This window comes from Rhinatrema bivittatum, chromosome 3, assembly GCF_901001135.1.
Source record: "Rhinatrema bivittatum chromosome 3, aRhiBiv1.1, whole genome shotgun sequence".
Lineage (NCBI taxonomy): Eukaryota > Metazoa > Chordata > Amphibia > Gymnophiona > Rhinatrematidae > Rhinatrema > Rhinatrema bivittatum.
The window spans coordinates 375003307-375020055 of NC_042617.1; the positions used below are offsets into that span (position 1 = coordinate 375003307).

A 16749-nucleotide genomic window follows, 5' to 3' on the forward strand; every position below is an offset into this window, starting at 1 on the left:
AGAATTTTCTTGTGAAGACTGGCAGTGATCATGGCTGGAATATAGAAGCCTCACCACTTCATCTAGGACATTAAGAGAGAACAGGGATTGCCTTGCCTGACAGATTGCTAACACCACCCTACAACAAGAGCAACAGGCACGGAGGTAGACACTCGGGATTCTGAGGTGCATTGGGTCTTAAGCGGCCGGCCAGCGGCACACCAAAGGGCGAGCCCCTTCTGTTTTTTTTCTCCAGAGTTTGGAATGGGGAAAAAAAGAAAGATGAAGTTGAGTTCTATCCCCCAAGCCTCAACACTCACTGTAGTACCGATGGATCATCATTTTTCTACCCCATTGGAAGATCAAGGAAAGGAAGTCATAGGGGGAAACAGGTAAGCTTTCCTTGAGTGTGGGTGGTTGGTCTCCACCTCCTGTACCCCGACTGGGATCTGTAGGGAATTTATCATCTCCAGGAACTTCTCCCAAAATTGGCCAAGTTGATCTGACCTTAGGTCTTTGACTAGTAGTGCTCCTATTGTACAGATTCATGATGAATGATCTTATCCCTCTACTTTGCAAGAGCATTTGGGAGCTATAGACTTGGAACTTTCAGTCCCGATTCCAATCGCTGTTAATCAGCCTTTGGATAAGTCCTATTTAACAGGAGATATGGAAGAACTAACAAATGTGACTCAGACATTTGGAAAGCAGTTTCTAGAATGGAATCTGCTTTACTCCAACCAGTCTCACAACTGTGTGTATTTTCTGGGGGTGCTTCTAGTAGGTTTTTGGACTTGGAGCACAGAATTACTGCGATTGAGGGACAGATGGTAACAACTAGCCAATCCACAAAGAATATACAGTCTGTTCTTACTACAAATATTAAGGATTGCCTAACCCTGCACAATATGATTGCTATATTAGATATAAAACATGATTGCAAAATGAGATAAAAATTTAAGATTTGTGAATTTTCCAAAATCTAGTTTGTCATCAATACAACTGTTTAAAAAATGTATTACTGAAGTATTACATATTATCCAGGATAATATGATAAAATTGTCTAAGTTTTATCTTCCTGAATTAAAAAAAAAAAAAAGAAGTCAGACCCAAAGGGATAGCAGATGTACTGGTTTCAAACAATAGTACAGATTTCTTCAGGATTCTCAAGATATTATATCTAAAAGAGCTACTTTGTTAGTTTCTTTTGTCTCTGATATGGATAAAGAGTTAACATTTAAACAATATTTCAAATTTAAAGCTATACATTTTTGTGGTCAAAAGGTTTTTGTGTATCCTGATGTCTCTCGTGAAACACAATATAGTAGGAAATTCTCTCTCTCTCAAGCAGTGAATGGTTTCCCTTGGGGCTACTTTTTCCCTTAAGTTTCCCTGCAAATGCATAGTAACCTACCAAGGAAATACCTTTGTGTTTCTTGATCTCTCTCACTTAAGAGACATTCCTGGTTGATAAATCCTCAGGTTTACAGATTGCTGAAGTCACTTGATTATGGGGAAGGAGCCACTTCATTTTTATTTTATTTGTAGCTATCCAGAATTGTATTTTCTGTCTTTTTCTTTAATAATTTGCTTATTATTCCCCCACGATGTGGGCTTGAATTCTATTATAAAGGGCTTACATTGTATTGTAATACACACAGAACAAGGAAAACTGTCCAGAAAAAGTATCAGTCAGAACATGAGATATTTTTCATGTTCATGATGAATAATTATTATTCATGATGTTCATGATGAATAATTATTAAAGAGAAAATAAAAAAAGAGAGAACATAACCATATGGGCATCCTTTTTGAGCATTCAATGGCATATCTATGTGGCAGGAGCCACCGGTGTCAGATGAGATTTGAATATACAATCTGATTCTTCAGGGGGCTGGGGATTTAGGGTATATTGTCAAAGTGCATGGTGTTTGCACCATGGCCCATCTCCTGTGTCAAGGTGGGGTTAACACTGATCATTATATTTCTGGAATTAATCCCCATACTGGTAGCCTTGGTATTATGGGCGGGCAGGCTACACAATAAAATTGTTTTCTGGTGCGATAATCAGGCAACCATCCATATTTTAAACAGGCAGTTGGCAAAATGCCCCAGAGTGGTGGAGTAAGGCAGGTAGTAACCTTCTCATCAATACGACAGAGCATGTCAAATTCCTGGGGTGCATAATGTTGGGGCTGATGCATTAGCTCGTGCTAAATGGGACTTATTTTGCAAACAGCTATCCGAGGCCGAAGAGACGGGAACTCCTGTTCCGTACTACTTCTGGAAGATTGGGCTTCAACCATCTTAGACTTGCTGCAGGAATCAATTGCTCCCGCCATTTGGGACGCATACTGCAGAGGATACGAATGAATACATGGGTTTCTGAACCAGCATGGGTGGAAGGCCAGGCCTCTACCTGATGACAATCATGGCATGTGTCACAAGGGCAAAGGACATGGAGATGTCCAGGGGCCTGGTGACCAAACAGTTGGCGGGACTTGACTTCTTTATGGGAGTGCAAGGTTGGGAGGATCCTATAAAGGGCTTTGTGGTAAGGAAGATGAAGGATTAGGTCAAGAAAACGGGCTTGCATAGAATGGAGACATCCCATAATGCATGACGTGTTGGCAAAATTGTGGCATGTACTGATATGTGCGATTCTGAGTTCAAAACATACCAATATTTTACATGCTCTCCTGCATTCTTTGGTGTAGTCCACATAAGTGAGCTGGTGGCTGCCTCTAAGACAGACTACGGTAATACCGGCATCCTTATGAAGAATGTTAAGATTTCAGGCCAAATGTTAACCATACTGATACAGAAATCAAAAAATGATCTGGTGGGTTGGGACGCAACACTTTTCCTGAGGCGGATGGACCATCAAGTCACTTGTCCGATAAAGAATTTAGAGACATTTTTGACAGTATGCCTGATGGGTCCACTTATTCTTACATGCAAATTAGGTTCCTCTTTCAAGACACTAGTTCTTAATGGTCTTGAAGCAGGCATCAGCCAAGCTGGGATTGGGATTCACTCGTTCCAAATTGGGACAGCCACTAGTGCAGTGCAGGCAGGGCTGTGTATTGATACAAAACAGCGAATAGGGAGGTGGAGGTCTTCCGCAGTGAATTCTTATGTTAGGTTAAAACATGTGCACCCATCATCTCATGTCATTTAATACTCTTTTCACGTGCAGATTTACCCTACACCCAGGGATTAGCCTGGATCGTGGGGCATGCCTTTGTCCATTGGGCAGCCAAAAGAACCCGGGAGCATACATATAGATTGCATTTAGGCTTGGGTCATGCATGGAATTCATATCAAATGGATCGGCATGCATGGAATGTGTTGGGAGTCAACTTTTGCATGGACTTCGTTCCGAGAGTGATTCTGGTGCTGCGCCCAATGCCTTAATAGTTCACCTTAGAGGCAATGATTTGGGAGATATGACCCGTAAGCAATTAACATACCTGGTAAAAAGGGATCTGGCTGAGATAGGTTCTTGGCTCCCAAACACTTGCCTGTTCTAGTCTGACATCATTCCTCGTATAAAATGTAACGATCAGAACATATGGGGGCACGGGTGCAAGAAGTTCGATTGAGGTTTGGATACAGCGTTTGGAAGCACCAGATACTGCATAAGGAGGCGTATGCTACTTGCGAATAATGGATATGATTCTCTTTAACAACACTGTACAGGAGGCCCTGGAGGGCTTGCTTGGGCAAACATTGGATGGCTGCAGCAAAATCTTTTGTGGGGGGTAAGGCGGCAAGTACAGGAACTGCCTCATGCTAATGGCAGGTACCCAGGCCAATGGGGAGTTCTCGAAATAGGATGTAGTTGTTCCACTGAGGTATGTCAGCCACGGGGCTGACAAAGGGCATGTTGCCAGAAGGGTGGGTACCATGCCTGGGAAGTGGCGGGTGCCAGGCTTGAATGTGCTGCTTTGCGTTCAACAGCCACCTGTGAATAAGTGTATTTTATTTTAATTTATATTCTTTTAATGTAATCTGCTTTGAATACATTTAAAAAAAGTTTTTATTTAACATTGGTCAGGAAGATCCAAGTGAACAGAGTCTCGGTGGGCTATTTATACTCAGAGAAGGTACCCCTGGTGTGGGAAGGAACAGGATGGAAGGTGCTGGGGATAGAAGAGAGCAGAGGAAGGTTTTGAGCCAGCAGTGGGAGGTCTGCTGGCTTACCTTTTCCAGAAGAGGCAGAGCTAGTGTGAGGGGAAGCAGCTAGAGGCAGAGCTAGTGTGAGGGGAAGCAGCTGACATTGGTGAGGATCTGAAGGAAGCAGTAGGAAGAGCCACCAGAGAGTCGCTGTGGGGAAAATTAAGGGGGGAAGAAGTGAGCAGAGCCTCAGAGGAGGTTCCTATGTGAGAAGAGCTGTTGGGGGGGGGGGGGGGGGCTGGTATTAGTGGCAGTAGCTCTGCAGATATGGGGCTGCCATGGGATGAAGAAAAAAAATTCCTCTTGCAGATCATACACTTTCTTCAGCCCATGGAACTCCTCCTAATTCCCAGCTGCCTCAGTGATTCCGCCTTCTCTTTCCTGTTTGCGTGGGCCCACACAACACAACTTCCTTTTCTGACTTTCCTGGGGTGCTCTCGCTAGTCACTAAAACTGTGGTGCTTTAGGAAACCGCCTAGTCTGCCTAGTGCTTCCACCAGCCTTAAAACAATCTGCATTTCAAGTCCTTGATAGCACATTCATTTATAACAGACTATTGAAAACTACCACCATAAGATTTGCAATTCCATTTACTCGAAACACCTGTAAATAAATTCTTTCACTCTAATAGCAGAGCATTCACACTGCATACAATCATACAATTAAATGAGTAAAAACAAGTGTTTTGGTTAATGAACATTCCGTATAACAGAGCTCTTCTCCACTTCCCAGTCCAGACTATAGTCTGCCATTGCAAAGTTACTAGGCTAAATGTGTAAGAAACCTAAACAGAACAGTTTAAATATTTGTAGCTATCCCATATGAAACTCCTGATATACCAACAGGAAATAGCCCTAGCATTAAGGAATTAACGACGAGACTATACACTGTAAATATTCCCTATATACCCCAAGATAGGCAGACAATTTGGTTTGCTCTTTAGAAATAAACAGAGGAAGCAGACTGTTATAATGTTTACTGTAGCTATAGATGTGGCTACAATTTCATTTGCATTTATTGTAGTATAGCAAGTAAATCTAACTATTAACTGTTAATCTTATTCTTTACTCCAGCAATTGCTAACAGTGTGCAAACTAAGATATCAGAATTCAGAATGGGATCCTGAAAGTTCATATTCAGTTTTAAACATCTGACCTTTTCCTAAACAAGAGTTCATGAAAAACAGAATTACAATGAGTTCCTAAAAGAGACAGTTTACCTTTAATACATCCTGGAGATCTTTTTCTGGAATATCAGGAAATTCTATTTCATAGTTGGGGTTAATTATTGCTTGTAGTTTAGAGAAATGATTTGTGATGTGTTGAAATGGGGTCTTCCCATAAGTCATACAATACAGTATACAGCCCAAGGACCAGACATCACTTTTGCAACTTATCTAGGAGGAAAAAAGTAATTTTCATTTATAAATTATTTTCCTTAAAAGTCTGCAGCTAGAGTTTAACTAGCAGATTTACTAAATTATCATGAGAGAAGGAAAGAAGAATTAAACAGCAGCAAGTAACACAAAAATTCAAGATAAAGGCAAATTTAATTTCCTTTCCTTGAATCCTGCTAGACCAGTCCAAACACAAGAGTTTAAACCACTTATTAGCAGATGGTGATAGTGGGCATAATTTCTTTTTGGTGACATTACTGTTATAGGATGAAGTGTGGGCCAAAGCAATGGATGTATAAGTCTAAAAACTATTAACTTAAACCCTTAAAAATATATAGAAGAAACTCCTGCTCTCTAAATCTCAACTGGAGATAACAGGGGAAAGGAACGATGACAAAGTAATTAAGATAGTACTCTGACATTCCCTGGGAGTATCCTGGTCTTGTTTAGGAGGATTCAGCGAAAGGAAACCAGCAAATAAGACTAAAATGTACTTTTATCATACTGCTAGATCAGTCCAGATGCATTAGACTTAGTCAATCCTATATTAACATGAGTGGGAAGAAGCCATGATAGCCCTGAGAATGCCTGCCCCAAAGGCCCTATCTTTTTTGACATGCACATGCAACCTGCAGTGTTTAGAAAAAAAAATAAATGTAAGGAAGATCAAGTGGCTGCCCTACAAATTTTCCTCAGAGTAAGAGCTGTAATCTACATCCAAGAGGAAGCCTCTGTCCTTGGAGAATGAGTATGAAGGGCCATCAGAACCTGACAACTCTTCAGAAGATAAACTGTGAAAATAATTTCCTTAATCCATATGGACAGATGACTTGGAGGCTGCCTCCCCTGACGTTACCCAAAGAGGACAAGACATTGCTTTTTCTGAAAGGAGTTGGCAATCCTCAAGTACCTAAAAAGAACATGCCTAACATCCAAAAAAATGAAGACACCTCTCTTTATCATGACAATCTTTCTCAGCGAAAGCTGGAAGAGAAATCTGATTGAGATGAAAAACTGATTGAGAATGTAGGTAAAAAGCATGGTACCAACTGAAAAAAAAAAAAAAAGGCTAACTTCACAGAAAATACCAAGTAAGGATTCCTGCAAGTCAGAGCCTGTAACTTTGAAATCCACCTGGTGGAACAAAGGGCCACCACAAAAACTTTCTTCAATGAGAGATCTTTAAAGCAAGTCTGCCTAAGTGATTTGAAGGAGGGAACCCACCAGAGCCCTTAGCATTAGATAAAGGTCCTGTTGAGGAACCAAGGCCCTGAATGAAGAACAAATGTTTAATTCTATGAAAGAAGCAAAAGAAGTCCAGGTGGGAAGCAACCAGCACCACCTGGATTCATCCGCTTAACAGGAAATAGCTGCCCCCTGAATCTTCAGAGAATGAAGAGCTAGCCACTTGTCTCAATACCTCTGCAGAAAGGTTAAGATAGAGAAAACATCCAAATGTCAGGGAGAGAATAAATCTTCAAACAAGTGTAAGACCTGGATATAACCAAAGAAGTGGAATTCTTACAGGCCTTCAAAAGGGTAGAGATCACTGAAGGAGGATCTCTTTTCTGTGCAAAACATGACCTTTCAAGAGCTGAGCTGTAAGACAGAATGGAACTGAATCCTTCCGGATTTACGCGCGCAGGGTCCCGGGGCTTCCTGTCGAGGGCGTGTTGGGGGGCGTGGCGGGATGACGCAGCGTTTAGGGGGCGGCGACGTGGGCATGGTTTCGGCCCGGGGGCGTTCCGGGGGCATGGCCGCGGCCTCCGGAACAGCCCCCGGGACCGGACCATGGAGCGGGGCAGCCGGCCGACGCACGCAAAGGTAAGGGGGGTTTAGATAGGGCTGGGGGGGGGGGGGGGGGTTAGGTAGGGGAAGGGAGGGGAAGGGCGAAGGGAACAGGCAGCGCGCGCTGGGCTCGGCGCGCACAGGTTGCACAAATGAGCACCCCCTTGCGCGCGCAAGTATTTAAAATCTGCCCCTAAGTGAACTTAATAGCAGGTAATGGACTTCTCCTCCAAGAACTTATCCAATCCTTTTTTAAACACAGCTATACTAACTGCACTAACCACAACCTCTGGCAACAAATTCCAGAGTTTAATTGTGCGTTGAGTAAAAAAGAACTTTCTCCGATTAGTTTTAAATGTGCCCCATGCTAACTTCATGGAGTGCACCCTAGTCTTTCTACTATCCGAAAGAGTAAATAACCGATTCACATCTACCCGTTATAGACCTCTCATAATTTTAAACATCTCTATCATATCCCCCCTCAGCCATCTCTTCTCCAAGCTGAAAAGTCCTAACCTCTTTAGTCTTTCTTCATAGGGGAGCTGTTCCATTCCCCTTATTTTGGTAGCCCTTCTCTGTACCTTCTCCATCGCAATTATATCTTTTTTGAGATACGGCGACCAGAATTGTACACAGTATTCAAGGTGTGGTCTCACCATGGAGCGATACAGCGGCATTATGACATTTTCCGTTTTATTCACCATTCCTTTTCTAATAATTCCCAACATTCTGTTTGCTTTTTTGACTGCCGCAGCAAACTGAACCGACGATTTCAATGTGTTATCCACTATGACGCCTAGATCTCTTTCTTGGGTTGTAGCACCTAATATGGAACCCAACATTGTGTAATTATAGCATGGGTTATTTTTCCCTATATGCATTACCTTGCACTTATCCACATTAAATTTCATCTGCCATTTGGATGCCCAATTTTCCAGTCTCACAAGGTCTTCCTGCAATTTATCACAATCTGCTTGTGATTTAACTACTCTGAACAATTTTGTGTCATCTGTAAATTTGATTATCTCACTCGTCGTATTTCTTTCCAGATCATTTATAAATATATTGAAAATTAAAGGTTCCAATACAGATCCCTGAGGCACTCCACCAATACCTTTTGGTACTGGGTACTGTGGTAAAGCCGAAGGAAGAGACTTGGAATTAAAAATGTCGTAGAACACAGATGTGAGAAGAGGTATTATGCTCCTTCCGGATGGGAAAGTGAAAACAAGCCTCTGAAAGATCCAGACATGAAAAAGTACTTGCTGTGTCTTACCACCACAACCGTAGAACAAAATTTCCATAAGGAAATGGGGAATATGAAGGAATCTGTGACTTTCTTCAGATTGAGAATGGGCTGGTAGGAAATATCCTTCTTTGAACCATAACGTTAATAAAACACTGATGGATACTGAACCTCATGCAGCACTGGAACCATGGCCTGCCAGCACTGAAGGCTTTCCAGAGACCCTTTTCCTAGAGAGAAGCCCTCATTACCAGTCTCTTGGAGAGACCCATAAGGAGACTCCATAAAAGTACTGAAAAATGGGAATGGAAAATTCCAGAGATTAAATGTTCCACACTAATCCAGGATTCACTGGTCTAAAGTGATGTGGTTCCATTCCTGGTAATACCAAAGGTGGCATCTGCCTACCGGAGCCACTAGAGAAGAGTCTGTAGTGGCTCCGGTAAAAAGCCACTACAGGAAGCCTGAAGGAAGAGATTCTCACTCCTTGGCTTTTTGGCTCCATAAAAGGACTAACTCCTACTTTTGATTTGCTTGCTTGAGAGGAAGATGACTTCCCTAGCCTCCTTGAAGCAACTGCGTCCCCATAAGACTATCTTCTGGGAGCTTTTGTAGCTTTGCTTTTCCTAAATTCTTGACCAATTTCTCCAAATCTTCTTCAAATGAAACTTTCCCTTTGTGAGGTCCTGATAAGTTCTCACCTCCCATCAGCAGGGTCCTCTGTGGGCTTGAGGACTAACTGATCAGTCCTCCCTGCTCCTTGGCCATCTTGTTTCCTGGCTTCCAGTCACCAGAACTTGGCTCTCATTCTCTGGCCCTCTGAGTCCTGCTTGCTGCGTTGACTTCAGTGTATTATTTGCTTCTCTGGATCTACTGATTTGTATCATCTGGTCTTCTCATTTCCAGGCTTCACTTGTGCCACTTCCTGCATAGTCTTGGTTTGGAGCCTACTACTTCAGCCCTGCCGGTCACTTGCATGTAAAAGGAATAGTCCAATTCTTCCTCCTTAAACTGTGTGAGACCAGGCTAGATGCCAAGTCCACCTTAAATACCACAGAGGGAGAGAGTTTTGTGGGCAGGAACCTGCTGGGCAGAATGACTGAGCCCAGCTGGGATCAGGAGGCCTATCTCCAGGAGAAGGCAGCTCCTGACCCTCTGTCAGAATGTAAATGCTGTGGGTACACTGCTGAAGGTAAGCAGTCTACACAAGATGTATATTGATAACTGTAAATAAAGTTGTAATCTCTAAGAAGTGACCAGAGTGTCTGATACATGTCTCCAGCCTATAAGAATTTATTGGCTATCCCACATATGGTGACAGTTTGGGGATTTCTACTCTGTGCAAGAGCACAGAGAAACCCAGAATTCAAGGGAGGAAAGAAAGAAGCAGAAAAGAAGAGAGATTTTATTGTAGTGTAGTGCCTGCTAAAGAAGCAGTGCTGCAGTGGTGCCAGTACCTGATGAAGAGGAAAAGCTTTTGAAGGTTTGCAGACTTCCTGGAGGATAGAATCTCCTATATGAACTTCCTCAACCATATATTCTGACATGGAGGGATGAAACTACCTGTATGGAATTGGCTAGACTTAACTGCACCAAACTATGTGTTACAATAGATGCCAGGATAGGAAGGGGGAAGGGGACTGCAGGGCAAAATTTTCTACTTTTGAAAGTTGGCAAGTATTTTGCAGAGTCATAGGATGGCAAGCAAAATTTGCACTTTGCCATAGCAATTACATGGAGATTAAACCAAGGCCATCTAAAATGTCACACTTTCTACCAGTTTTATTTTATTTGAGCTGTTAGTACAGTGTTTTTCAACATTCCATTTATATAGCCATCCCCATGATTACAAATTTAAACCTGGATACTAATGCATCTAAAGATAGAACTCTTAGAAACTAGAAAGCATGCTTATAATACAAGATGCAATCCACAGCACAAGCAATGAAAAACATAATGGGAAAAACAAGACCTAAGAATAAGACCTGAAGATGACATAAAAGCTCAAAACAGGCAAATTTTACTCCTGAGGGAATTCTGCGCAAAAAAATTAAAAATTCTGTGCACAAACACTTAAAATTCTGCAAACTTTATATTGGTCAAAATAACACAATTTACACGACAGTCTAAGTAATTACATTTTACATTAATACAGAAAAAAGTTATTACTTAAAGATGCAGAATTTTAAATATTTTGAGCAGAATTTCCCTAGAAATTCACTGTAAGTGTCCCTTCCACTTTGCCCTCTCAGGCCCCAACTCCACCTGCCAGTATCTCTCCCCTCCACCTCTAGGCTCAACCCCTTCCACTCTATCGCCCAGAGTTTGACCCCATTCTCAGCACTGCCCCTCACACAGGCTCCCCTCTGTCCCTCCCTCTCTCACACACATGCTCCCTCTCTCTAGTACACATACACACACCCTCATACAGGCTCCCTCACTCTCTCACACATCCCCGCACACAGGGCGTCCTCTCTCTTACATACACACCCACACAAGCTCATTTTCTCTGTCACACATACATCCTCACACAAGCTACCTATCTCTCTCACGCACCCCTTCACACAGGCTCTCTTTCACACATACACAATCCCTTCACACAGGCTAGCACTCTCACATATACACGATCCCTTTTTCATACACACAAGCTCCCAGTCTTTCACACACATACACACTCCTTCACAATCTCCTCATATAGGCTCCCTCTCTCTGAAATCCACACTCAAGCATCCCCCCCCTCACACCCACACACATTCTCTCTCACCGAGGCCTTTAGAGTGGAGCACACTCTGTTCGCAGCACACAGGGGCCTTCCATTTTCACCCTGAACAGCGCGCCCAGGCCTTGATCTTTGCTGCTTCGCAGTAACGCAGAATTCCCCCAGGACTAAAATTTTGAAAATTTAGCTATAACTCCTGCTCCCAATAACAAAGTCCCACTGCTCTGCTTTAAAAATGAAAAAAAAAAAAAAAAAAAGCCATGCACAAAAACTTGGTTTGCATTCACAGAGCATGCTCAGCAAAACTGATTTTAGAAACAAGGAAAGAGGAAAGACTGCTAGAAAAAAATACTGGTAAGTGAGAAATCTGAGACTTTGTAATTGGGACACTGAGTGGTCAAACATTTAATATTCCCAAGAACAGAAAGTAACTTGCTCCTTACAGATAGATTTGTGTGATGAAGGTGTGCCAATTTGGACTAAAACTTAAAACTAAACGTTCCTGAAAATCTATTAAATTTTTTTTTGTTTAGCTATTGAACAAACAAAAAAACCAGCATTCAATAATTTAGAGCTTAGAATTATATACATATTAAATATATTTAAAATTAAACACTTTTTTTTTAGTTAATCTGCTATTGCATTTATATATACCATCAGCAATTCAAAAAACTGAATAATGCATTATTCCATTACATACAATTAAACAGATATGTCATTAGATAGATATAACAACTTTACTGGTTCCAAAATACCTTTTATCTTTTTAGAATATACTTTTTGGCAAAAAATTATTCACATTTGCAAGACCACCATACTATATTCCACCACAAATTGGAAGTAATGAAGCTTCCTATTTTCCAAACACTTCAAATTATCTTAAGAGCTAGTGAAGAATATCCATTATTTTCTGGGTGGAAAGATTATGAAAGATATAGCTCAAGTGAATGAAAAATAATTGGAAAGTAATATCCAGATCTAGATTCACCACCACCTTGACTGGAGTCCAAACTTGCTGCAAAAAAGGAAACCATTTTGAACAAGGGAAAAAAACCAAACAAACCCATGTGCTCAAATGTTCCAAGGTCTGAACCATAAAACCAACAAATTAGAACTTGTAATATCTATTTTATGTAGTGTAAAAGGGGTCCACACCGCTTTATGCGCAACAAATAGAGAAATTACTTACCTGGCAATTTTGTTTTCCTTAGTGTAGCCAGATGGACTCAGTACCAATGGGTTATGTGCTCCCCTGCTAGCAGATGGAGACTGAGTCAGGTTTCAAAGCTGACGTCATCTTAGATGCATCTCTGCACTGACCTCAGCCATTCAGTATTCTCTTCAAAAGCCACTGTGGACATACTATTGAAAAACTTGAATAAAATTTGAATACAACTTAACTTGATTAAAAAAACTGGTGACAATAACTGAACCAAACATAAGCGCTGAATCCCAGCAATATTATAGATGCCCTGATATAGGGATAGGGTGACAGCTTACCCGTAACCTCTTGGAATCTAGATTCACCTCATGGGCGATTCCTTGGCACTATTCATGGGCAGCTGTGGACAGGATGCTGAGTTCATCTGTCTACATTAAGGAAAACGAAATTATCAGGTAAGTAATTTCTCCATTTCCTAGTGTGTAGCCAGATAAACTCAGGACCAATGGGATGTACAAAAGCTACTCCCAAATGGGACAGGAGGCTGCCTGTGGTCCAGTTAGCACTGCCCTCACAGGCCTGGATGTCCAGGCGATAGAACCTGGAGAAGGTGTGCAAGGAAGACCACGTCGCTGCTCGGAAGATGTCAACGGAAAACAGTAGCTTAGTTTCCGCCCAGGATACTGCCTGGGCCCTAGTGGAATGATCATTAACCTGAATTGGTAAAGGCTTCCCTGCCTCTACATAAACTCCCATGATCACTTCCTTGGATCCAGTGAGCTATGGTAACTCGCAAAGCTGCTGCGCCTTGTTTCCTTCCACCGTGAAGAACAAACAAGCGGTCCGTCTTGCGCACCATTTCTGAACATTCCAGATACCGTACTAAAAGCCTATTGATGTTTAAGTGGCATAGGAGGCAGTAGTCTTCTGTGTCCTTGTGTCTATCCAGGGACAGTAAGGAAATGGACTGGTTCACGTGAAACTCAGACTACCTTTAGCAAGAAGGAAGGAACGGTGCAAAGCTGTACCGTTCCTGGAGTAAACCGGAGGAACGGTTCCCGACATGACAGCACAGTTCAGAGGTGTGACGAGCCGAGCATATCATCACCAAGAATACAGTCTTCAGTGTTAGATGTAGAGACAGACTGCACAGCAGCTGAAAGGAAGGCTCTGCTATAAAGTCCAATACTAGATTGAGGTTTCATAGGGGGACTGACCACTTTAAGGGTGGACGGAGGTGTTTAACCCCTTTTAGGAAATGGGTCAAGTCCGGATGCTTTGACAGGCGGGCTTGGCTCTGTTCACTTCGCCCCTGAAACAGGAGAGCGCCACCACCTAGCCCAGGGGTGGGCAATTCCGGTCCTCGAGGGCTGCAAACCAGTCAGGTTTTCAGGATATCCTTAATGAATATGCATGAGAGAGACCTGCATACACACTGCCTCAGTTGTATGCAAATCTATTTCATGCATATTCATTAGGGGTATCCTGAAAACCCGACTGGTTTGCAGCCCTCTAGGACCAGACTTGCCCACCCCTGACCTAGCCCTTCAAGGAGTTGGACAATCCTTTGTTCAGGCTGTCCCGTAAAAATTCCAGAATCAAGGGGGCACCCCGAGTTCCTCGCACCAGGCCTCAAATATTCTCCAGATCCGCAAGTATGCCAAGGACGTCGAGAACATCACCACCTTGCTCTGCGCACGGAATACTGCTGCCAAATATCCATGCTTCGTCAGGCGAGCCCTCTCAAGGACTAGACCATAAGACAAAAAACAGTTGGGTCCTTGTGAAGGATCGGACTTTGTTGGAGAAGGTCCCCGTGTGGGGGGGGGAGGCACAAAGTGCTCTCCACCAGAAGTCTCCGCATGTCTGCATACCAGGGGTGTCTGGGCCAATACGGGGCCACCAGAAGGACTAACTCCCTGTGGCATTCGATCTAGCAAATGACCTTGCCCAGCAGAGGCCATGGAGGGAAGGTGTTCAGTAAGTCCACCTCTGGCCAGGAGGATGAGCGTCGAACCCTTAGGAGCGCTCATCTCTTTTGCGACTGAAGAATCGGGGGGACCTTCGCATTGTGAGATGTGGCCAGTAGGTTGATGGATGGGAGGCCTCAGTGATCTACTAGGAGCTGGAAGGCTCTGGTTGACAACACCCATTCCCCTGGATCCAGACTCTCCCTGCTGAGAAAGTCTGTTCTGACATTGTCTTTTCCTGTGATGTGAGGCTGAGATCCCTTGTAGATTTATCTCCGCCCATTCCATAAGAGGGTCTATTTCCAGAGACACTTGGTGGCTTTTGGTTCCTCCCTAGTAGTTGATGTAGGCTACTATTGTTGCGTTGTCGGACATCACATGGACTGTCTGGCCCTGGAGTCTGTGGCTGAACTGCAGACATACTAATCTGACAGCTCGGGCTTCCAGGCTGTTTATGTTCCAGCACGCCTCTTTCCTTGGTCCATCGCCCCTGGGTTGTCAATTCCTGACTGTGAGCTCCCCACCCTCAGAGGCTCACAGCAGTCATGAGGAATAGCCAGTTTGGTGGGGATAGGCTTACACCCTTGCTTAGATGAACTTCCAGTAGCCACCACTGGAGCCGAGAACATACTTCCATTGGTAGGTGGAAGTGAATTGCGTAGTCTTGAGACAGTGGGTTTCAACGTGACAGCAGGGAGCATTCGAGTAGCCACTTGTGTGCCCTCACCCATGGTACTACCTCCAGGGTTGACACCATCAGGCTGAGAACCTGGAGATAGCTCCACAACCTGAGGCGCATTATGTTAGTCAACCAACATACTTGGCACATCAGCTTCCTTATTCTCAAGGGAGGAAGACACTGCCCTACTTGATGTCGAAATGGACTCCCAGGTACTCTAAGGACAGGGAGGGCTTGAGGCTGCTCTTGTTCATGTTCACGACCCAACCAAGGTCCTGAAGCAGGAACCTGACGCTGCTGGTCCATCTGGAGGCTCTCTTCCAATGATGTCATCTGGATCAGCCAGTCGTCTAAGTAAGGGTGAACTAGGATCCCTTCTGTCCTCAGTGCCACCACCACGACCACCATAACTTTGGAGAATGTTCAAGGGGTGATTGCCAGGCCGAAGGGCAACGCCCGGAACTGATAATGGTGGCAAAGCGAGGAAACACTGGTGATCTTGATGGATTGGAATATGAAGGTAGACCTCCGAGAGGTTCAGGGACGTTAAGAACTCTCCCGGTTGTATGGCCATTATGACGGAGCAAAGAGTTTACAAGGTAAGTGAATTATCTGCAGATTGACGCTCTTGAGGTCCAAGATGGGGGGCAAAACAAACCCTCTTCCTTAGGTACGATGAAATAGATGGAATAATGCCCCTATTTTCCTGGGGTATAGGTACCGGAACTATAGCCCTCAAACTGAGGAGCCTTAACAACGTAGATTCCACTGCCAGTTTCTTGTGCTGGGAATGGCAAGGTGACATCATGAACATATCCCAAGAGATGCTGCAAAATTCCAGAGCGTATCCTTCTCATACGATGTCCAGTACCCATTTGTCAGACGTGATCTTGACCCACTGCTAATAGAAGAGGGATAGTCAGCCCTCTATCTCCTCGTCCCCTGGATGGGTTGGCCAAACTTTATTGGGAAGTTCTGGTTGAACCCGAGCCCGAATCAGTTCCTCCTTTTTGGTTGTCTGTGCCGAAAGGACTGAGACCTTCCCGAGGGTCGAGATGCCTGAAATGACAAGTTTGTGCAGGACCGAAAGTGCTGGGAGCCCTTGGTCTGACCACTCATGGGCGAGGGGCACTGCAACCTCTTTTTCTCATCTTCTGGTAGCCTCGGCACTGGAGATTCGCCCCACTTACTGGCCAACTTTTCCAATTCACTTCCAAATAGGAGGGATCCCTAAAAGGGCATGTTTGTGAGGTTTGCCTTGGAGGTTACATCCGCTGACCAATTTCGCAGCCAAAGCTGTCTTCTGGCTGCCACCACTGAGGCTACTCCTCTGGCCGAGGTATGCACTAGGTCAGAGCTTCCATCTGCTAGGAAGGCCGCGGTGGGCTCCATCACTTCTCTGGAATGTGCCCCTGAGCTATCTGCCTCTCTTGAGAGAAGCAGACACCAGCGAGCCACCAGGGCACAACAGGAAGCAATCTGCAGTGGCACTGCTGTCATGTCAAAGGCTTGCTTAAGGATGGACTCCAACCACCTATTGTGCGCATCCTTCAAGGCCGTTCCTCCCTCTACTGAGATAGTTTGATTGGAAACGTCACAGACCAGGGCGTCCACTTTCAGGAAACGCAGGT

At 43.9% G+C, this 16749-nt stretch overlaps 1 protein-coding gene across 3 annotated transcripts in view; it reads right to left on the reverse strand.

Annotated features, from left to right (window-relative positions):
- TTK (TTK protein kinase) overlaps window positions 1-16749 on the reverse strand; it is a 209978-nt gene that overhangs the window by 37159 nt on the left and 156070 nt on the right. For all 3 annotated transcript variants that reach the window (XM_029595556.1, XM_029595554.1, XM_029595555.1), the window contains exon 19: window positions 5378-5554. In XM_029595556.1, the coding sequence (XP_029451416.1) occupies window positions 5378-5554 (177 nt within the window). The remainder of the gene's footprint in view (window positions 1-5377; window positions 5555-16749) is intronic.